Genomic DNA, 20862 nt, shown 5'->3' on the forward strand with positions numbered 1-20862 from the left:
TTGTGAGGCACCATGGAGAACATATGATGTCCACATCCCTGCCAGCCAGCACCTGGTGACACCCTGCAGCGCCACCTTTGCCATTCCCTCAGCCATGGCCGCGGGCAGCGCTTCATTCCCCCGTGAAGCTCCAACAGACCACTCACCACCTTCTGCCGCACTCCTGACCCTCCAGATTCCCAGCCCTGACACGCTTTGAAGTCTGGGCCAGGGCCTGTTAGAAATGGGTTCCTGCTCTGTAGCCCAACAGGCCACTGAACCAGGCACCTTAGGGCCAGGCCTGTGCATCTCTCTTGTTAGCTCGTCCCCAGAGACCTGACACCTTCATCTGTGTGCCACTCTGATGAGTGGCAGAGGTTGGAAACCTCTATCCCAGGGATAAAATCTAGACCCCCTTATGTGGCACTTGGCATCCATTCCAGGCCACCCCCACCGAACTTTCTATGCCATGCTCTGGGGGTGAGTGGGAGCCTTGGGGACGTTTCAGGCTCCAGTAACCCACACCACATGTTGCCTTCCCTGACTACCTGGGGGTGCCTCTACTCCTTCACCCACCTCCCAAGATGTCATGAGGCCCTCCTTTCATGGGTCCTTCCCCTGTGCTCAGCAGCACCCACGTTTCCTTTTCCTCTGGCACTGGACACGTGGCACAGTGACCTTTCCCAGCCCTTGATTCCTGCAGCCTGGGAGCTCCCCTGGCAGCGCCCTGAAGCTCCTTGGTTGGCCCCTTTGACACCTAGGCAGAGCACTCCAGGGTGCCTCAGGGACACATCTCCTTGGAACAGGGGTCCTCTGTAAAGGCAGCCCCCAGTGCTACCTTGTCCCAAAAAGGTTTCTGCCACTGCAGCTCTGTCCCAGGCTCCTGGGAATAGCCCTGCCTAAGAGCCTTTCTCCAGTGTCCCCACACATGGCGGTGTCACCTAGCCTCCCTTCAGTCCCCACACCCAGCAGGGGTCCTGGACTGTCTCACAGTATCAGGTGAAAAGGCTCTGCATTGGTGACAACTCCCCTGTGTAATAAATGCTCCCTCGTCTCCCCTCTGGAAAAGCCCGGGTGTGGCCACAGGGGGACTGCTGAGCCCTGCATGCCCCCACAGCCATTCCTCCCGAGGTCTGGGTGGCAGGTGTCTCCCTGACCTGCAGGGTTTTGAGCTTGCTCCACTGCCACACATGGCCTTCCAGCCCTGAGGTGCCTCGCGGCCCCACCTCGGGAGCACTTCCCATGGTCTGAGTGCTTGGCTTAGTGCTCATCAGGTGCTTCCACGGACAACACCTGAACCACGCAAGACAGCAGTGGCCCGGCAGAGGTGCTTTCCTGAGCACCTACTGTGTGCTTCACCTGCAGGGGCCCCAGACCCAGCTGACCAGAGCAGAGTGCTTTCCTGATGGCAGAGGTCCCTGGTCCCTGAGCTCACCTGGGAATAACACCTGGCACCTTCACCTCCGAGTGCTTCTTCACATGCCATGGCCCTCCCCACCTCGAAGCAAATGTGGAAGCCACAGGGTGGACACTGAGCAGGCCGGGCTCGTGTCCAGAGCTGGTGTCTTGGTGCCACTGTTGCATTTGCCCAGCCACAGAGGCCCCGGGTCAGACTGCCACCTCCACAGAGTGCCTGGGACACGCCTGGGGAGTCGTTCCCTCCCTTGGGTGCCCTGTGCAGTGCGGGGAAGGAGGCTCTTGGTGTCTGGAAGCCTGTGGATCCTTGGGGGGAGGCCTGGAGGCTGGTGGGGAAGTGCAGGAGGAAGAGGCTGGCCCACGCACGCTCCCCTGCGGGTGTGCAGGACCCTGGCGACAGCTCTGGGGGTGAGTGGGAGCCTTGGGGACGTTCCAGGCTCCAGTAACCGCCTCTCTCCCCTCTGCCTCTTTCCAGGCACATCTCTCTAACGCTCCCCGCCACCTTCCGAGGCAGGAACAGCAGCCGGACGGACTATGAGTACCAGCACTCCAACTTGTATGCCATATCAGGTACGTGGGGTCTGTGTCCGATGGCATCTGCCCCGCGGGGACCCCGCCTCCCCTTGCCTTTGTGTTACTGCGGCACTTACAGAGATGGAGAGGCCAAGTGCTCAGCAGGCTTTGAAACTAATGATGGAAAACAGCGTGTGGGGTTCGCAGGCTAGAAGGGAGGGTCAGAGAACACCCTCCCCTGCTGGGCCCCGTCTCCCCCGGGATGGGGAGCAGTGCCAAGCTGAGTAGTGGGGCCAGCACCCTCACAGCCAGACTGTGTCCCAAGGTGGCACCGGCCGTCTCCCCTACGCGAGAGTGTGAGTCCATGATTTCTCAACCCAGCCTTGAAACTGACAGTGTCACCTTGGCAGGAGCCTCATCATTCCTGGTCCCCCTCCTTGCCTCCACCGGGAGGGGCAGTTTACCAGGCTTGTTTCAGGTGTGAGCGTCCTTGTGCCCTGGGCAGTGTAGGCCACTTGCCAAGAGCCCAGGAAACCACACTTGTCTCTGATTGTCCGGGGCCTCCAGTCGGTGTTTGTGTATAAGGGGGAAGTGGTAAATCGGTGCCACTTACCCGCGCACGCCCTTAATGGTGAGTGACGTTTTGAACGCGGGAACATGGCATTCATTCATGTACCATAATGAATCGGTTATTTAAAAGGTAATCTTTTTTCTAAAAATTGCAACTTCAGGTTACTAAACAGATGAAATAGAACAATGGCATAATTCTTGTCAGTATTAGTTTCTCTCGTTATGATCACTCCCTAATAGGTTTGGAAGTATAAGCAAAAGCCAGTTGTTCCATTTCCGGGCTGCGCTCCTGCTGGGAAGGGGAGGACAGGGGTGTTCTCAGCCCCCGCCCTGGCTCCACGCCAGGAGCCAGGCTCTCCCAGGGAGCAGGCGCGTGTTTGTCTAAGTGCAGCTTCTCCAGGGAGTTCTTTTATGCAGTGGCTATTTCGCCAGAGTTGACAGGGAGCAGAACAAGTGTGGAAAGATAACCTATTTTGTAGAAAAGCTGAATATGTCCCCAGATGTTTAGTGGCAGAGTGGCATGTAACAGGCCCAGGAAATCCAGCAGGCAGGGCTGGTCGCAGTGCACGCAAGGACAGCCATCAAACAGATGACTTTTCGCCTGCAGCTTCTGCTCTCTTTCCAGTGCAGTGTTGGGCTGCACCCACCTTCCCCGCATCCTCTGATGGCTTTCCCAGCTGTTGGCGTTTCTGCAGCAAAGAGCCGGGAGTGAAATCTCTGGTTTGGCAGGACTCTTGCTGCCTGCCACTGGACCGCTGCTTCCTCGCCTTGCGGTTGATGAGGTGTTGTCCGGGTGCGTTTCAGCTGTTAGTGTAGCAATACCAAGGTAACTGCCTCAAGACACAGGGGAAGCCATTCAGAAACTTCCTGCTCCATTTATGTGAGTGGCAGTCAATGGGATTTTATCTTCCAGAGGCAGTTAGGGTCCCAGCCCACGTCAGGGGCAGCTCAGACTGCCTCCGAGGCTGCAGGCCTCCAAAGTGCTCTGCCAGGGCCCAGGGCTGCTTTGTAGTGATGCTGCCAGAAATACCCTGCAGGATCCACCGGCTCCACACGGCCTGCAAGCTCAGCACTGGACAACCAGGGCGCGACTGGGAAGCCTGCCCACCCAGCCCCTGGCAGCCAGCCTGTGCATGGTTCTGGCTAGAAGGGAGCAGAGACCACCCCCTCTCCCCACCTCAAAGAGGGTCTGGTGCCAGGTGGCACATCTCCATTTGGTATTGCAAAGTTGGGGTTTGCAACAGTTTATTCCAAAACAGTTCCGGCAGAGTGTGCCCCAGGTCCTAGCCCCTGCCCGGCGCTGGCGCCTTCATGGCTGGAGTCTCGCTGCTGATGAAGTGAATAGTCAAGCGCTTCTTCCAGAGCGACCCTGGCACATGTTCACTGCACACTCCAGGCCCCAAGCCCTTGCTGCAACCTCTGGGACACCGTGTTCCTCCTGAGAACCTCTGGTTAGTGCTCCCTAGTTTGGGGTCCCTTCCTAGGGAAAGTAGATCTCAAAACAGTGGAATTAGAAATTTGAAAAGTAGTCCATGTTTAACGCGTAGGGATGGGCTTTTACTTTTAGTTATTGTCTCAGTGGCGTGCCTGTTAATGAACTCATTTTCCTGGACCTTGTGCTGAGACAGGCCTCCTGCGCGATACCTGCGAGGCAGAGCCACTGCTCTGGGCTCTGTCCCCGGCACACGAGGCGCCCGTGAAATGTGTGTGGAAGAAAGGATTTAACCTAGCATCTGCCTTGCCAGGAACACCCTCCAGGACCCTGGGGCAGGTGATCACCCTGATTGGCCTCCTCAATCCCCAGAGCCTGGGGCCACACCCTTCCTTCCGAATCCGAGACCCTTGCTCCTCAAGCTCCTCTGTCTCCTGCTCTCACAGCCACTCAGCAGCTTGGGGCACTCTGTTCCATCGGCCAAGTTTGTCAGCTGGTCTCCACAGTGGAGCAGATGTTTCTCTTGTCCACAGAAGAGGGGAGGGACTTGCATGGGCCCAGTGCTGGAATCCTGAGACGCCCATGTCCCTCGCCCTGCCAATTCGTTCCCCAGTCAGAATGGCCACAGAGGAGACCTTTGGTCCTCACACTTCCTCTTCTAGGAGTCTCTTCTAGGAAATGCTTACAGATATGCAGACAGATTTATCCAGAGGATGAGCACGACTGCCTTTGAAAACCACAGCTCCAAAAGAGGGATGGAGGCAGGTGCTGAAGCGTAAGTGCCAGCCAGTGGCCTTCACTTCCCCGCTGTCCGGAGGGGGACAGCTTAGTTGGGAAGGTGAGGGGGAGCGGTAGCGACTAGCCAGCGTGTTCAAGTGATTTCGTGTGAAATGTGCACGTCTGAAGGTCTTAGAGGCCCACGCCCAGGGAGGTGGGGTCTGCCCGACTCCCCAGTCCTGTCTTCTTCCCCAGCTTTCTGGCCATTTCCCATTTTTCTGTAATAGCGTTTGTCACTGTTGTAATAAGATACAGACCTGGAGTTAATGTGGCGTCTTCTCGGTAAACCCCAAGGGCCCCTACAGATTACCCAGGTTTTTCCGAGCGCTCACAAGCTGCCTGGCTTGCACTGTGCTTTCAGGGCTTACTGGAAATCGCTTCCAGACCACAGATCAATAACTTTCTTGTCCTGCCTTGAGAATATAATTTCGCTTGTCGTCCTGTCCCCTGAGCCCTGCTCAGCGAGCCTCCTCCACGCTCCCTGGCTCCTACTTTCACCCTCACGTCCCACTGGCCAGCAGCTGGTGGAGCCGTCACCCCAACTCTGTTCTTGAGCCCAGGTCAGTTCCCGTTTGGAGGTGGCCTTCATAGAGAAGGAGCTGGAAGTGAAGTGGCAGCTCCAGGCTTGATTCAGGCCATCCCTTTGTGTTCAGTGGCAGCCAGCCTCAGCCTGAGGCCACCTCCCTCTCACAGCCTTCCCTGGGATCTGCACTTTGTAAATAGTCCAGAAAAGGGGAATCGTGTTTAGTGGGGTGTGAAAATGACACAAAATCCAGATCAAGTTCTTTTGGCGCCCAGCCGTACCTGGTTGTCTCTGGTGCTCCCACGCCACTGGGGCAGAGACCACATGGCCCCCAAACTCAGGCCCCGTCTGCAGCACCTGCCTGACGGGGGTCCTGGGGGCGCTGCTCCTTGTCTTTTTTCCTATCTGAACTCCTCTGGGAAAGCACCCGTGTTCCCCGTTCTCCCTTTTGGTGAGTGGTGGCTTGTGCTTCCCAGGCTCCTGTGCTGTCCCTCTCCAGTGGCCCTGTGGTCCTGGGGGTTCAGACATGCCTGAGGTCTGCCTCTGGGGGCCCTCCACAGCACTCCTGTCCAGCCTGCCCACAGACGTCCTCCTCAGTCTCTTCCGCTTGCCACTGTCCTCTAAGAGCGTCTCCCCTTCCTGAAGCCTTCCGTCTTAGTCCCCATGCCCAGCCTCCCTTGCTCCCCGGACAGTGCACCTTCACTCGTGTCTGTTTCACCTGGGCCTGAAGGATCTGCAGCAGCCCCTCAGACACAGAGCAGAGTGGGAAGGGACGCCAGACGCGAGAGTCACTGGCAGCAGGACAGAAGCAGGCGCAGCTGTGCCAGGGCTCAGGATTTGGTCCTGAGCCGGAAGCCGTGTCCCTTCCGAGTGGTCCCAGGCTCAGTGCCGAAGACCACACGGAGCCTGGGCAAGGCCTCTGCCGCCAGCTGTGTCTGTTATTTTCAGACAGACGCTCCTCAGCTCCGCCCTTGCTGCACCACACTCCCCGTGAGCGGTGACCCTGTAGATGCGTCTTAACCCAGTCCCCGCATCGCCTGGCGCTGTCTGTGGGGAGGGTCCTGTCAAGTGCCATGGCAGCATTCCAACACGGCCCAGTGGCAGTGACCGTGAGTTTGGCAAAGACAGACTGTGTCTCGGGGGCACCCAGGTTGAAGTGACCCTAAGTGACCCTAGGGTGTCCGAAAGTTGAGTAAAGGGCTGTGAGGGGACCAGAGGCCTTGGGATGCGGGAGGGACGGGCGTTGCACCCACACCTGCCAAGCATCTGGCCACTTCCTGAGGCTGGGCAGGAGAGGAGGCTCCGCATGCCCCTCCCAACCCAGGCATACCTCCCTCCCCTCGGTCCCTGGCAGCCTTTGCTCAGGCGTGAGACACCAGAGGCTGGGAAGCCACACGCGCTGCCCTCCATCGTTGCCGCTGTTGTAGACCGCCGGTTTCTCTCCAAGGGTGGAGGTTTTCCTAACCACAAAAAACTTACATTTCTCCCTTTTGAAAAAAAAAGTGGCATGGTGGTGTAAGACAGGAAAAACTGGTGTAAGACACTAAAACCGGCGTGCAGTGAGACCGAGGCTCCCAGACCCCCTCGCACCCAGGACGCAGTGCGGTGCAGACTGCCAAGGCCCGGCGGTGCTGGACGGGCCAGGGCGCTTCTCTGAGCAGTTGGGAGGCTGTGGGGCTCCTCGTGTGCCACCGGCGTGCCACTTGAGAACGTGAATGGAATGCCCAGTCGAGCGTCCGGGCGCTCGGGGCCAGTGGGCCAGGACCCGCGGCGCTCGTCTTTTTCTCTTTGCTAGAGAAGCCCCTTATCACCCCACAGCTGTTCCCCTTAAAATCCAGCCCCCTTTCAAGACCTTTGACACCAGGAAGGTTGAGTGTGGTCAGACGGCGGCCAGCATCCCTCTTATCGGGGCCGAGGGGGATTTGATCTGCAGAGCCGTGGACAAGACGTGCAGCTCTGACGTCGGACGAGAGGGCACGAGGCAATTAAAAATAATTAATGATTTCTGAGAATCAGCCTCCTGCATGCAGTTTTAATCTAGTCCTCATTTAAATTGGAAGATGGACATTTAATTATCAGCATTGTGAAATTCGTGATTTATATATTTCATCCCATTGGATAAAACTCCTGTCCCTAGCTCTTCATCTCCCGATACAGCAGATCTGAGCTCCTTACGGTGGGGTCTGAAAACCCACCTGCTGCAGACCCCACGGTGCAGACGTGATTCCTTTCACATGTGGTTACTTGAGACCTGTCTCTAGATGAGGGGACAATCTGAAATAAACATCAACCCTTCACGACTGAGGAGCCCTGTGGGGTGGGGACTGGGGGCTAGAAGATGCCCCCACCTGTGAGGGGCACAGCCACAGCCCTGGACATTCACCGTCTCGTGCTGCAAGATTTGCACAGGGGTCCGAGCATGCCCGCTGCAGGCCTCCTCTTCCCGTGGGGTGGGCATCAGCTCGAGCAAGGAAAAGAGCCGCTGTGTCCTGTGGCGGTGCCTGAGTGACGGCTGCCTCTGCATTTGCGGGTCTCCGTGGCCTTTGTCTTTGGTGACGTGTTCTTGTGGCCTGCGGTGGCTTTGGATTCCAGGCCTCTGCTTCCCTTTTCTTCCTTCACTGGGATTTCTCAGAGCTGCCTGGGGTAGGTTGTGGGCAGGGGGATGCTCCAGAGGGTGACGAAGTTCCCAGCAAGGGACATCAGCTTGGCAGAGCCACAGATAGTCACATATGGGGAAATTCCTGAACGAGTGAAAAATACTCCTGATCGTGGTGCTCACATCAAGGGAGTCAAGTCATCGCAGAGGCTGATAAATCTCTATCATCACCTGTAACAGCCGCTGCTTCCCTGTCCATCCATCTGCCCTGGCCCTGACTGACAACGAGACTGCGTATAAAGGGAAATACAATGAGGACAGAAGAAACGCGTGGGAGTGGGGGGCTCGGTCGCAGGCACGCCTGTGCGTCCTGATGTAGAGGTGCGGCTGACAGGTGGCCAGGTTTGCTCTGCACACAGCCATGTGTGCGCTGTCAGGCGCACGCACACTGCCTTGTTTCGATTGATGAATTGCCTGCTTTCTTGATTAAACCTTCCGTCACTTAAGAAACAAAAAGCCTGTGTTTAGATGGCAGAGTGGGACATGTCAAAAAAATCTGTCTCCTTTACCTTTGTGCAGATGTTGGGCACAGACTGTAACATGTATTATTAAAATGAATGTGGCATTTACTGTGCATTATTCCTTTCCTGGGAGAAAGGACTGTAAATTATATGCTAATAATAAGCTTTAACCCTTTCGAAATGCAAAAGATTTAAGAGTGCAAATATTCATGTAGGCCCGGCTAATTGGATGTGCTTTTATACATCCTCCGCGGTGGCGGTGTCACCGGAGTTAATGAACAGCGCGTGCGGGCAGACGCACGGGGCACTCAGGAGCCCTCGCCTCGGAGGGTTTCTGCTTCCAGTGCCTCTGCCGGATGTCACAGGGAAAGGCCCAAAGGCCCTGCACAGAGCTCTGGCCGTCCCCACAGCAAGTCCTGTGGAGCCACCCGTGTCCCCCTCTCCGCCCTCCGGTGTTTCTGCTCAGGCCAGACCACGCGCTTCCCTGGCTCTCCTCCTTCACCAGGTTTTCCCAGCCTACGTCCAGGCACCAGGGGACGGAGCTGCCTCTCAAAGCTCAGCTTGGCTTTTGCTCTTCAGATCAAAGCTTCATGACCCCACGCCCCGGCCCATGACCTGCCTGGCGATGTCTGCGACCTGTGACCCTTCCCCTGCGTCCCACGGAGCCATCTCACCTTTGTGTCTGCACATCTGTGCCAGGCACTGCAGTGGTCCTCCCAAGGCCTCTGCCCCCATCTGTGAAGGCCAGAACTCGGTCTGCCCTCCACAGGCCCTCTGTTCCCCTGGGTCCGCTGCTCTTCCTGGTCCACCACTCTGCTGGTGCCGGGGGACCTCCCTGTGAGCACATGGAGCCAGGCGAGACCCCACTGAGAGAGGACAGAGACAGCCTTCCGTCCCTTTCAAGTGAGGAAGATGTAAATAAACAAGGGCCAGAAGAAAGCAAGGCTCTTCATTCTCCACCCATTCCTCAGACCCTGAGAGCGGCTGTGTGCCAGGCTCCATGCCTCTGAGCTAGACAGAAGCCTGTTGAAAGGGCTATCATGTGACTGGTGGGATACGGGGGTCAGAAGCACAGATTCCAGTCTTGGCCCTGACACACACTGATCATCATCCAGAGCTGCTGCGAGTAGCTGCCCGGATTGTGCACTGCACAACACATGTGAATGGCAGCCCCTGGAGCCATGTATTTGCTACCTTGGACGAGCCCTGTTTTGGGCCAGCTCATATTCTTCTGTATTCCTGTAACAGAACGCAGTGACTGCCTGCTGCTCCCCTGCGTTGTTGCGAGGGCCGGGGTGTGTGAGGACGTTCTGTGAGCCAGGGGGCTGCAGTGGTGTCACTTCCCTCCGCATTCACCTCCCCTGCAGGGGTGCAGTCCGTAGAGCCACCCAAAGATTGGTCGCGAATGATCACTCGGGCTCCCTGGCTCGCGCCCAGCAAGGTCGCCTTCTTAGCCTCGTGCTTCCTTATATAATTTTGATATATAAGATGCCTTCTCTGAGCACTCGGGGAAAATTTCTTCCTCAGTCCAGAGAAACTTACAATAAAAGGCTCTCTGGCGTGGCTCGGCGCGCACCCCTGGCAGCCGAGACCGCCTGTCACGCGTCATCACTTAGGAGTGGGCTATTTTCAGTGGCAAGCAGCCCACGAGGTGACGGCACGGCCACTCAGGAGGGAGAGGCCAGCCTCGGTAGCCGCCTCCACTGTGCGGGGGCCGGGGCTGCTGCAGGTTTCCTCTCTGCTGCCCCTGTGCACAGAGGGGAGAGCAAGACTTTCCAGTTTCGTCATCGTGAAAAACAGAAATGTTATTAGGTGGCAGATACTTCAGTGCCCTGTGCCTCCTCCTCTGTTTGGCTCCTGAGTGTGGCGCGGCGCAGGCAGCCCGGGTTCATGGGCCTCAGCCCTGCTCCAGCCTGGGCCGGTGCCAGGGCCTGGGTGCGCGGCAGGAGCCAGGTTAGCTGGTCGGGAGAAGTGAGTGAAGTCAGGCTCAGGGCCCTGCCTGTCGGGGTCTCCACTCTCGCGACCCCTCAGTCACACTGCAGTGACAACACTAGCTGTCATAGCCACAGCAGTCCAGCTAGCACTGACTGAGGACGCCCTGTGTGGGTCTGCCTTGTCCAGGCTCCAGGCTGCAGGCCTCGCAGCTGAAGGTGGCCAGACGTGGCCCTGAACCGCGAGCTGCTGGGGAAGGAAGCGCTCTCAGACACCTTCCTCCTGGGTGTTCATCTTCCCTGTCTGGTTCTCAGCAGGAACATGCCCCTTTCCCCCTCATGGTTCCCTTCCGCGTAGGTGCACGATCAGACCTGGGGAAAGCGCTGAGGACACAGGAGGGCGCTTGGTCCTGCTCTTCATTTGCCTCCGCACTTCTTCAGAGGTCTGCTGTGGAGGGAGGAGGTGGTGGGTTTACCAGACACCCCTGCCCGGGACAGCTTGTGTCCACTCAGCCCGTTTCTTTGTCTCTTTCTCACAATAATAAACTAGGGGCTGCACGGGGGGAAATGGTACAATTAAGGCAACTTCTTTCATTTGAGCACATTGAGGGAGCTGAAGTTGGTTTTGCTTTATTAAAATGGATCACGTTAATCGGATTGATTTATTTACTAATGCCTGGCTGCCCCCCACCCCTACCGTGTATGTGCTGGATACACACGTCCACGCGTCTTGTCATTAGTCCCAACGTGTCCTGGATGAGAAGACCCTTTGCAGGTGGGAGGAAGGTCCTGAGAGGCTGCAGACGCCCATGTTGCAGCACAGGGTGGAGCCACGCACCATCTTGGACCCCAGACCCTAACTCCAGACCACCCAGCCCCTGCCATGCCGAAAATGGGGAAGGACACAGGCCTACTGGCCATGTTGGGTCTCAAGGTTATTTGAAGTCTCAGGTGGCCCAGGACCGTCGTCTCTGGGATCTCCTTGGAGCGAGGCCAGGGCGCTGGGCTGACGAGGACCCCAGGTGTGGAGTCATCATGGATGGCAGGCAGGGCGCGAAGGCCTCTGGCCTCAGTGACCTCAGGCAGGCAGGTGCCTTTCCATGCCTTGGGCTTCCCGTCTGTGAAGTGACACATGGTGGGTTACAGCTGTTCCAGGAGCCACACTACGTGCTAGGGGCATGTCCCCATGTTGGTCACTGTCTGTAGCCCTTCCCCAAGCCTTCTTAGAGACTTTCTCACCAGGAAAGGGGTTCTGCTGCCCCCCCCCCAGTCCTCAGGGGTAGGCCAGCCCTCCTGTTGCAGACCACTAGGGATCTGGACACTAGATGGCCCCCTTTCCGAGGTCTTCTCCAGACCCTCTAGTGGTGATGAGAGGCCCAAGGCCACCTTGTCACTTTTGGAGACTGAACCACTAGTGTTCCTCTCCCCGACTCAAGCTCTCCTGTGCCACACTCCCCTTGAGTAGGGCTCCCATTTGAAGCGATAGCCATCCCAGTGCCACCTGCCTCCCTGCTTTGAAGCTTCAGCCTCCAGTTTGGGTCTCCAAAGAGCCAGCCTCTGCTGACACCAAGCCCAGGAATGCTGGAGCCTCCCCGGCCTGTGCACGCCAGCCAGCTCTCAGGAACGGCCCAGCCCATGACGCCCTGCTTCAGCCTCGCGAGTGGAAGCAGGTCCTGAGACCCCAGTTAGCACTTAGTCCCTGAGGGCTCTGCGGTGGGGGGATGTGGGCATTGGCAGGACCTGGGGAGGAGCCTGGTGGCTGCCGGGGTGGAGATGAGATCCAGAGTCACCCTTCACTGTCACTCAACATGAGCACCTCCCTTCCATGTCAGAATAAGTGCGTTTAACGTCTGGCGGGACAAAGGAGGTTGGGATCCACTTAGAACAGAGAAGCCACCTCTCCTGCATGGACAGAGCCCCTGAGTCTATCCCCTGACCCTCATTGGTCTTGGTGTCTTGAATACCAAATGCTTTCTTCCCTCTCTTCAGTAATGGTCAATGGCAATCCTAAATCTATTTATGTTTTATTTTAAAAAGAAACTTCAGTTTTCCAGCCTGTAGTTCAAATGGAATAACTTATGCCGAGTCCGGAGAGCACGCTCCTTGGGCTCAGATTTGTCTCACGGTTGTCTGAGAGATGAGTGAGGCAGAAGCCCCTCAAGGTGAGACCCTGCCGTAGAGCGCTTTCTCACACCTGAGTTGCTTTATGGCTTGAGTGGTCTCATGATCCCCTGCAAGGCAGCACCCATAACTTTGAATGAGAGGGTACAGCTTGCCTGGTTGGCCCTTAGCACTGCTCCTGGTGACACTCAGAGGCGTCTTTAATTGCTTGTTACCCAGAGGTAATAAATGCACCTGTCTTTCTGTCCTTTGCCTTGCATTTACCTAAAATATGCCCTTTGCTTGCAAAATGCCCCTTCGCCCCTGTGAGAAGGCGCCCTGGTGAAAGAAGCCCCACCTTGGTCAGAGTTCAGGGTTCGATGAGGGAGTGTCTATGAGGATGCTCATTCACTGGCACGTGCCTGGTGCCCAGCCCAGGGCCTGGCATACAGCAGGTGCTCAGTACTGGTGTTGGATGGGTTCCGGGGAAGAGCTGGTCTTGGCCCCGGCCCAGCCCTCTCGTGTGTGCCGCCCCTGCTGCATGCTGCGGGCGGCTTACGGAAGAGTCACTGCACTTCCTCGTGTAATTTTGAGTCACATTTTTCTCTTCTGACTTTTGAGGGTGAGAGATATGTGCATGAGTTGCCAGCACTGCAGGGACACTTCTCATGCTCCCAGGAAGCACTGACGTCATCTCCCACAAGCACACCTAAGAACACGGTCAGCCAGGGCAGGCCTCGCTCCAGCAGCTGCCACTGGGAGCTCCCTGGAGGGGACCTTCTGCCACGTGAAGCAAGGCCAGCCCTCCCTGATAATCAGAACTCAGGAACTACTTGAGTTGGTCTGCAGCAGCAAAACCGCCTCAGGTTTAAGCCGGCCTCAATTTTCTCTTTCAGTTTTCACCAGATTAGCTCTGGTCTGAGGCTGCTGGTCCTGGTGCTGCTCAGCCCTCTCTTGACTTTTCTCTCTCCTCTGCCTCTTGTCCTGTTCTCTTGGGTTTACAGTTGTTGCCTTCCCAATCTCTCCCCTCCCCAGACCCTCTGGCAAAAGAAAAATCATAACAATAAAAAAAAGGTCCGTTTCCTTGTTGCAGAACTGTGCACACCAGGTGAGCGTGTCCTGCCACAGCCCCTCTCCCTGAGCTGGAGCGCACTGCCAGGCCAGCAGCCCTCCAGGCTCAAGACCACAGGGCACGCACACTGCGGGTCCTTCCCAAGTGTCTGTGCTCAGGATCGGGAGTAGACCGAGCATCTTCCTCAGATGTCCTGTCTGGTGAGAGCCACCACCGCTGTTCAGCAAGAGGCTACCGATGCTGAAGGATTGCTCATTTCTTCAGGCTCCATTTTTTCAAAAAGATATTGTACCTTTTATTTGGACTTAATGAGGACAGACATTTTAATCAGAGGTTAGTCATTTATTTTTGCAAACGATTGTTTTGATTCATCATTTTTGCAGATAATTAAATGGTTCAGTTGGCACAGTGTGTCTACTTTATTAAAACAGGTAATTTTGGGGGGAAAAAGAGATGCTATTTTTTGGATCACTGCACAAGAATTGCTTTTATCTTCATCTTTGAGCATAGTTTCCAGTTGTTTTGCAGAAAGCTCCCCCATGGGCCCTTGGTGTCTGATCTGGCCTGGAGGGGCTTGCCCATCCCTGATTGGGACCTTGGCTGCTCCGCCCTTTGAAAGGCAAGCTGCAGATCAAATTCTGCGCTGTTCCCTTTCCAGCTCAGGTCTTAATTGGATCGGGGAAAGAGCCTACAAGTTATGAACTTTGCAGAGCAGCAGTTCTTCTGCTAAAAACAGATTAATTGTAGCCCTCGCTGTGGGAGGAGTTTAGAAGTCAATTACTGCTTGTCCTATTATAATTTACACACCAAGGATTTGGAAAAGTCTGTCACTTAGTGTAAAAATGAAAAGGTTACGTGTACCGTTGGCGTCCACCTCTGACTTCCCATTTGTAACTGCTTCTGCTACATGTGTTTGTGTGTGTGCAACTGGTAGCTGCAGAGCTGTGGGGAGCTACAGCTGCCAGCAAGAGTCCTGGGAAGAATGACCTTTGAGATGTGGTCCTTCAGGTCCATGATGGCTTAAAGTACAGCCCTTTGTCTGGCAGCCTGGCCCACTTGGGTGCCTGCAGAGCCCAAGGAACGTCCCACTTAGGGGGTCATGAGCCAGGAACGGAATGGCCCTTCAGGGGTCAATTTTTTAAAAAACAAATTGCTCAGGACATTTGCTTTCTTTGATTTTTCCATGTTTGTGTCCTGAATCCGTTAATCCACTCATTAAAAGGATTTATTTTAGATGGACCAATTAAAACTTTGGAGGCTAATATTTTGCTGAGCAGTGCAGACCTCTGAAAGCACAATTTATAACCTGGCTTCTGCCCTTTTCTGCGGAGCGCTGTCTTGGAGCTCTGTAACCTCGGTGCTACAGAAATTGCCGTTCTTTGTCCTCCGGCTCGGGGCTGAGCAGCGGTGGGGCTGGGTGCTAGAGCCTTCCCGTTGCTGGGAGGTGAACCTGCAGGTCTGGCAAGTCCAGCCAGCCCAGCCCAGGAGCCTCGCGCTGTTATTTGTTTGCTTGCAGAAACCCTGTAGTTTAATTTTTTTTAATAGGAAGCTGCTGTGTAGTTTGGATATTTAAACAGTTATTAACCGAATGACAATTAACAGATTGCATAGACAGATTTTCTTTTGAAAACCTCTGAAATTGAGTACAGTTTGCAAAACTATCGCGGCATAGTAATGACAATGAATTTTGATTTCCCGGAACTGATATTAGACTCCTTATTAAACTATGTGCATCTGCTTTTAATTTACTCCAAATAATTGGAAAATGCAATGAAGCTTTCCAATTAAAGCACGGCTTTATGCTGTTTAATAATACCCCCATAATATTATAGCTTATGAAGTGACAGGTGAGTTGGTGTATGAATAAAACATAAAGGCAGCAATAAGGGACAGAAAACCGGAGACAGTTGTGGGGATTTTAAATGCTGGATGTAATTTGCATATATTAATCTCTTCTTTTCAGCCTTATCAGGCGTTCTTCAGTATTTGAAGTTAAAATAGCGTTGACAGGCGGGAGTGCGCGTAGTTTTTTCAAGGATTTATTACTTGTATAATTTCTGATCTTTAATAAGCAGATATGACTGATCCTCCTAGTTCTATAGAAATCGGTTAATTGTTCCAGATGGCGTGTACTGATTATGCAAAATTACTTTTCACACCATTTTTTTTGTGATGGAGTTTGGAGTAAAATTAAATTTTTTATAGCCTTCTTATCATGCTGTTTTACAGTGGTTTTTCCACAGAAGTTGAATTTAATCTACTATATTACATTGACCAGCACAGTTATTCTAATGTAGCATTTTGTGATTTGACAAAGAATAATAGAACACATTGCTCATTGTTCATTACTATGTCCCTAATAAAAAGGAGCTCCTGTGTATAGCACATAGGCTGTTATTTATGAAGAATGCCTAATTCGTACAGTTAAAAATGCAAAATTGTATCATGAAGTAGTTCCTTTTGGGGAGAGAATATCTAGAAAGAGCAAATAGAAATGGGCTTGTCACTACCAATTTTACACGCTAAAGGAGGAGTCGCCTTTCAATGACCAGTGTGTTTAAACTGTGTTGCTTTCTTCTTTGAAGGAAGAAAGAGACCCGGATAATCTCATTCTATTAAAAGAGGCGTCACGGGTCGACTGGCCCAGATTTACATAATCCCAAAGTCTTTCATAATTGAATAGTATGTAGGAGAGGTGGCTACACTTTGGTATAAAGTACCAGGGAAAAAAGTCTAAAAAACCCAGTGATAATTGGTCTCAAATGTTTTCCAAGTGTCAGTTTATTACCAGGCACCTTGTGCTTATCATACCCGAGTCCAGGCTGTGCATGATCCCCGGTGACACTCAGGTAGTCCCATCCTTATGCAGCCCCTTGGAGCACCTTCTCTTTCCAGTTCAGCTGGCAGTGAGGTCCCGAGTCTTCTGCAGACACAGCGCAAGACTGAGGCCACTGCTTTTGTGCAGGAGTGGATGCAGCTTGGCCCCTTGGAGGGGTGTCCTCCAGAGCAGCAGCTAGGTGGGTGGAGGCAGAAGAGTTCTCTCTTGCATCAAAACTCTGGTTTGGTTGGGGCTGGGGATGCAGCTCCGTGACAGAGTGCTTAGCTAGCATGCACGAAGCCCTGGCTTTGATCCCTAGCATTGCAAAGAAAAAATATATATACAATTTGGGCATGTAGGTTTGAAATAAAATAGAGCAGAAAAATATTCCGAAAAATATAACCTTATGTATTTCATCTGAAGTTGGACTTGCTTTCAGGAGACCCCATGTGTCTGTGCAGTGAGTCTCACCAGGCTCTCACTGGCTCAGGACACACATTCCTGTTTTCCGCAGAGCAGAGCCCCGTATGCAGAGAGCACCTCTCTGCAGCCCAGCTCCTGCTCCCAGTAGCTCCCATCCTGCCTCCAGCATTCTGCAGGCCTCAGGATGCCTCCTTGTTTGAACAGCCTTGAGGAGGATTTGGATCTGGTTAAGGAGTCTAAATCCCCTTGGCCCCAGGAGAGTCAAACTTTTTTTTTTTTTTTTTTTTTTTTTTAATTCTTCACCAGCAGCACTGACTGCTGTTCGTACAGGGGGCCCTGGAGTGGAAATAGGACTGACTGACACCTCTGAGGCAGGCTCTGGGGAACAAAGACAAGTAGAAGGTCACAGACCTTACAGCTTGGAGTGCCTGTCGTCCCCGTCCCCTGGGCTGGGGCCCAGTGCAGGGCAGGCTAGTTGCTGGCAGGGTGTCAGGCACCCAGATGTGGCTGCTGGCTGAGTTACATGCCCTGCACCATGTTGAGCTACGTGGCCTTCAGAGTTGTGGTGGAATGCGACTGTGTTGCCTGGTCAGATCTGGAGGGGGTTCAGTGGTGAGGCGAGGTGTCCTTGGCTGCCATTGTACTGGAATGGCTGAGGAGACCATGTGACAGGCTTGGGGTGCTGCGCCAGCAGAATTCTGCCTTCGCCTCCCTCCGGCCTGCTCCAGAACTCGAAACCTTCCTAATATACTCTTTTGTCAACTCCAAATGTATTTTTGTGAAAAGGAAAACTATGTGAAAAAGAGGATGCATAAATCAGACATGATTAAAAATATTTGTTCTAATGCAGTGATAATTTGGTAGTAATGCTTTCATCAGGGTAGCTTAAGGCTGCATTAAGTGGACAGACTTTATATGGCTTCTCTAATTTTAATCTTCAAAATGCTATCTAATGTCTCATTAAGACTTGCATATAATGTATCTTAAGTACAGTCATTAAATATAGTTTAGGGAGATTTATGTTCAGATATTGCTTAAAGATGTTTTAATAGGCCCATTTGCTCTGATGATATTAATGAGCTCTTAATCCAGATGAAGCTTCTCAAACTAGTGGTAAAGACTCCCAGCCCGAACACAACAACTCGGAATTAGTGCCTGGTTTGGACAAGTGCCCGGAGGTGAGTCCTGGAGTCTGGAGTTTCTGAAAAGGGCTGTCCATGATGTGGTCTGCCCACTGACCCCCTCAGACTCCATTCTTCCACCAGCCCGAGAATGGTGCCCCAAGCTTGCACAGGCCATGTGCTAACTTGGCCAGCCCTTTCTTCTCCAAGGTCATTTTAGGGATGGGATGTCCATGGCAGTGTCACCAGGGGCCACTAGGGGTTAAAGGAGGCTGTTATGGCTCCAGGAGGGAGCATCTGCCAGGTAGGGATGTGCACAGCTCTGCTCACCAAGAGTGGGAAGGTCACCTCGAAGGTCATCTGGGTGTGCTTCCATCCTCCAGGTGTTTGGCGAGGCTGAAATATATGAGATGAAGTACCCATGCTAATTCAAAATCAGAAAGGAAACAAGCCTGCAGGGAGTCTCTGTCCCACATGCTCGTGCACAGTGGTTCCCAGGCCCCACTTTTAGATGTTTAGCAAAAAAAAGTCTCTGAGTTGATATTTCCCTTTCTTTCAGAGAAATATTGAAAAACATATTTTTTGGGTTTCAATTATTTTAAGGGGGGAAGAACCTATGAGTTCAGAGACTTTTCTAATTACTAAATTGGTTTGTTATAAAAAGATAATAGCAAATTTCTTCTCTTCATAATTGGACGTTTCTTCCCTGTAGGCTGATGCCGGCACAGCCCGTGCATGCACAATAAGTTGTGCGTTTGAAAAGCCATAACTAGCTAATAACAGCCACAGTGTCATCAGAGAGTAATGGTGTGCTGATTAGCATAATTAATGACAAATGGTGGTGCAGAATTGGTGGATTGGTTTATCGGATGATGAATGCGGCGAAGCCGGGCTGCGGCTGCCAACTAGGCCTCGCTGGCTGTCAGCCCTTCTGCTCTAGCCGAGGCGGCCCTCATTAGTCACGATGGGAGGTGCCAGTTTGTGTTCTGTTTGGAGCACAGAAAACTTAATAACGCAAACGGATGTGGCTCTTCCTTTCTCCTCTGTATTTACTCACAAAAATCTCTCCTCCCTTGTTCGCACTGTGGCTAGAGCATTAAGACAACTGTTTCAAGAATCTCTCCTGCTGCCCTAGAGGGAAGCAAAAAGTGGCGTTCTGGAGAGCCTGGGCCAGTGCTCCTGTGACCAGGAGCCTCGCTCCCGTGCACACGTCCTTTTATCTGTGTGTTTATAAGGGGAGAGAGCTGAACTCAAGAAGCTATACATTCTGTCCCCAAACAAGACTCGCACATTTATCTTGGACTTGATTAATCAGACCTAATTTGCATTCGCAAATGAGACTGATAAAAATGGATTTACCTTTTAACCTTTAGAGGAGGAAAAGTATTTCTCTGCAATATTTCTGAAGCTACCGTTCCTTAACCGATAAGAAGCAACTCTTTTATCAATAAAGATGAAAATCCTTAATTTGCATTAGTGAATGAGACTAATTATTATATAGTTAATTAGCATCTGGAAATGAGGATTATCTTAATTACAAAGCACAATTTCCCTAATAGCTACAAAACTGTAAGTTTGATCCGTGTGGAAATTGGTAACTATTATTATGTAATTAGTGATAACATTAATAGTACAGAATATTTAGACATGATTTGCATATGCAAATGTAATTTACCTGAGCCAAACAAGTGGACCATTATTGATCAGAGCATGGAAGTTCTAGGTAGCCGAATGGTACCTATTAGGCCAGATACCTGAAGAAGGTGGAGTCGGCAAGCACCGCCTGTACCTTGGAGGTCAGATGGACTTTGCTAAGGAGATGCGTGGCCGGAGCATCCAGCTCAGGAAGGTGGCTCCTAGGCTCGTGGCTCCCTGCCTCTCACAATCCCAGCGCCCCTCTGTGTGCTTCCCCTGTGCATTTCAGCTATTCCCAACTTCAGATGTCTTAAAATTGACAAGTACTTTTAAAGCAGTGATACGCACGTGAGCACAGTCTGTGATGCAGCTCTCGGTTCTTGGAGATTCAGGTCTGAATTTTGTCCACTTGGCCCTCAAAGATCCTCCCTTCAGAGATGGTTCTTTGTCATCATCTTCCCTGACCCTCATCTCTTTCCCACCTTGAGCTGTGGCAGTTTCCCAAAGGTGTATATTTCAGGACAGGGGGGTGATTTTAGAGTGCACAGAGATGGCCTTTTTAATCTTTTATTTTTACTTTATAATAGCACACAATGGATATCGTCATTCAAAATAAGATAGGTATATTAATCAGTCTTTGCTGGGTCATGCTGCAGCAACAAACAATCCCCAAATTGCAGTAACTTACAATAGCGCCATGTAGCATGCTCACTCAAATTACAAGTTGGTGACTGTGGGTTGGCTGTGGACCCCACTCCATGTCTCTTCTCATTTGGGGGCCCACGATGATGCAATTTGCTGTTCTCAGAGTGGAGGGAAAGGGCAGGCAACATGGAAGAGCAGCAAGTGGCTGTCGGCATCTGGCCAGTTGCAGTCTTTCCTGGAGTCAGAGCCCAGGGATTTGGGCAGGTGTTCCAGCGCAGTGGAATTAGCACTGCTCTCCAGTGTTAAAGGTTTGTTTTGATCAAACTTGAGACCTTCAAGTTTTAGTCCATTTGACCTTCCAGACTTGAGACGGTGGCTTCCTTCTTCTGGAATTTGGTTTTCCTAGCAGCAAACAGAGCTGTTAGAGATAGACCAGGTGGTGCTTCTTGTTGCTGTGCCCTGCCTGTACCCCTCAGCACCCCCATTGAGAGCCAAGCACCTGCAGGAGCTGGAACAGGGTGCTCCAGGAGTTCTGCCTCAGGGATGGTGGCCTGAGGTGCCAACTAGAGTGACTTGCCTGACATTTCCTGTGACAGCCTAATAAAGTCTGTTGCTGGACAGAACAGCTCATTGATAGATTTTTCTTTCTTTTTTTTTTTTTTTGGTTAAATCAAAACCAGATGTAAACCATTTTCTTTTTTGAATTATGAAAGCAATGTTTTCATTGTAGCAAAATTAGAAAATGCATAAGAGCATGAGGAAGAAATTAAATACCACCCATAATCCCATC

The 20862-nt window shown here is 52.6% G+C and overlaps 1 protein-coding gene across 6 annotated transcripts in view; it reads left to right on the plus strand.

The window, feature by feature from the left end:
* Positions 1 to 20862, plus strand: part of Mvb12b (multivesicular body subunit 12B) — a 176242-nt gene that overhangs the window by 96556 nt on the left and 58824 nt on the right. For 5 of the 6 annotated variants that reach the window (XM_078048224.1, XM_078048223.1, XM_078048225.1 and 2 more), the window contains one exon: positions 1871 to 1965. In XM_078048224.1, the coding sequence (XP_077904350.1) occupies positions 1871 to 1965 (95 nt within the window). Of the gene's footprint in view, positions 1 to 1870; positions 1966 to 13451; positions 13837 to 20862 lie in introns of those variants that run through there. The other variant, XM_078048226.1, reaches the window with a different exon arrangement.

The sequence above is a fragment of the Ictidomys tridecemlineatus genome, chromosome 4 (genome assembly GCF_052094955.1).
Source record: "Ictidomys tridecemlineatus isolate mIctTri1 chromosome 4, mIctTri1.hap1, whole genome shotgun sequence".
In the NCBI taxonomy this organism is placed as follows: Eukaryota; Metazoa; Chordata; class Mammalia; order Rodentia; family Sciuridae; genus Ictidomys; species Ictidomys tridecemlineatus.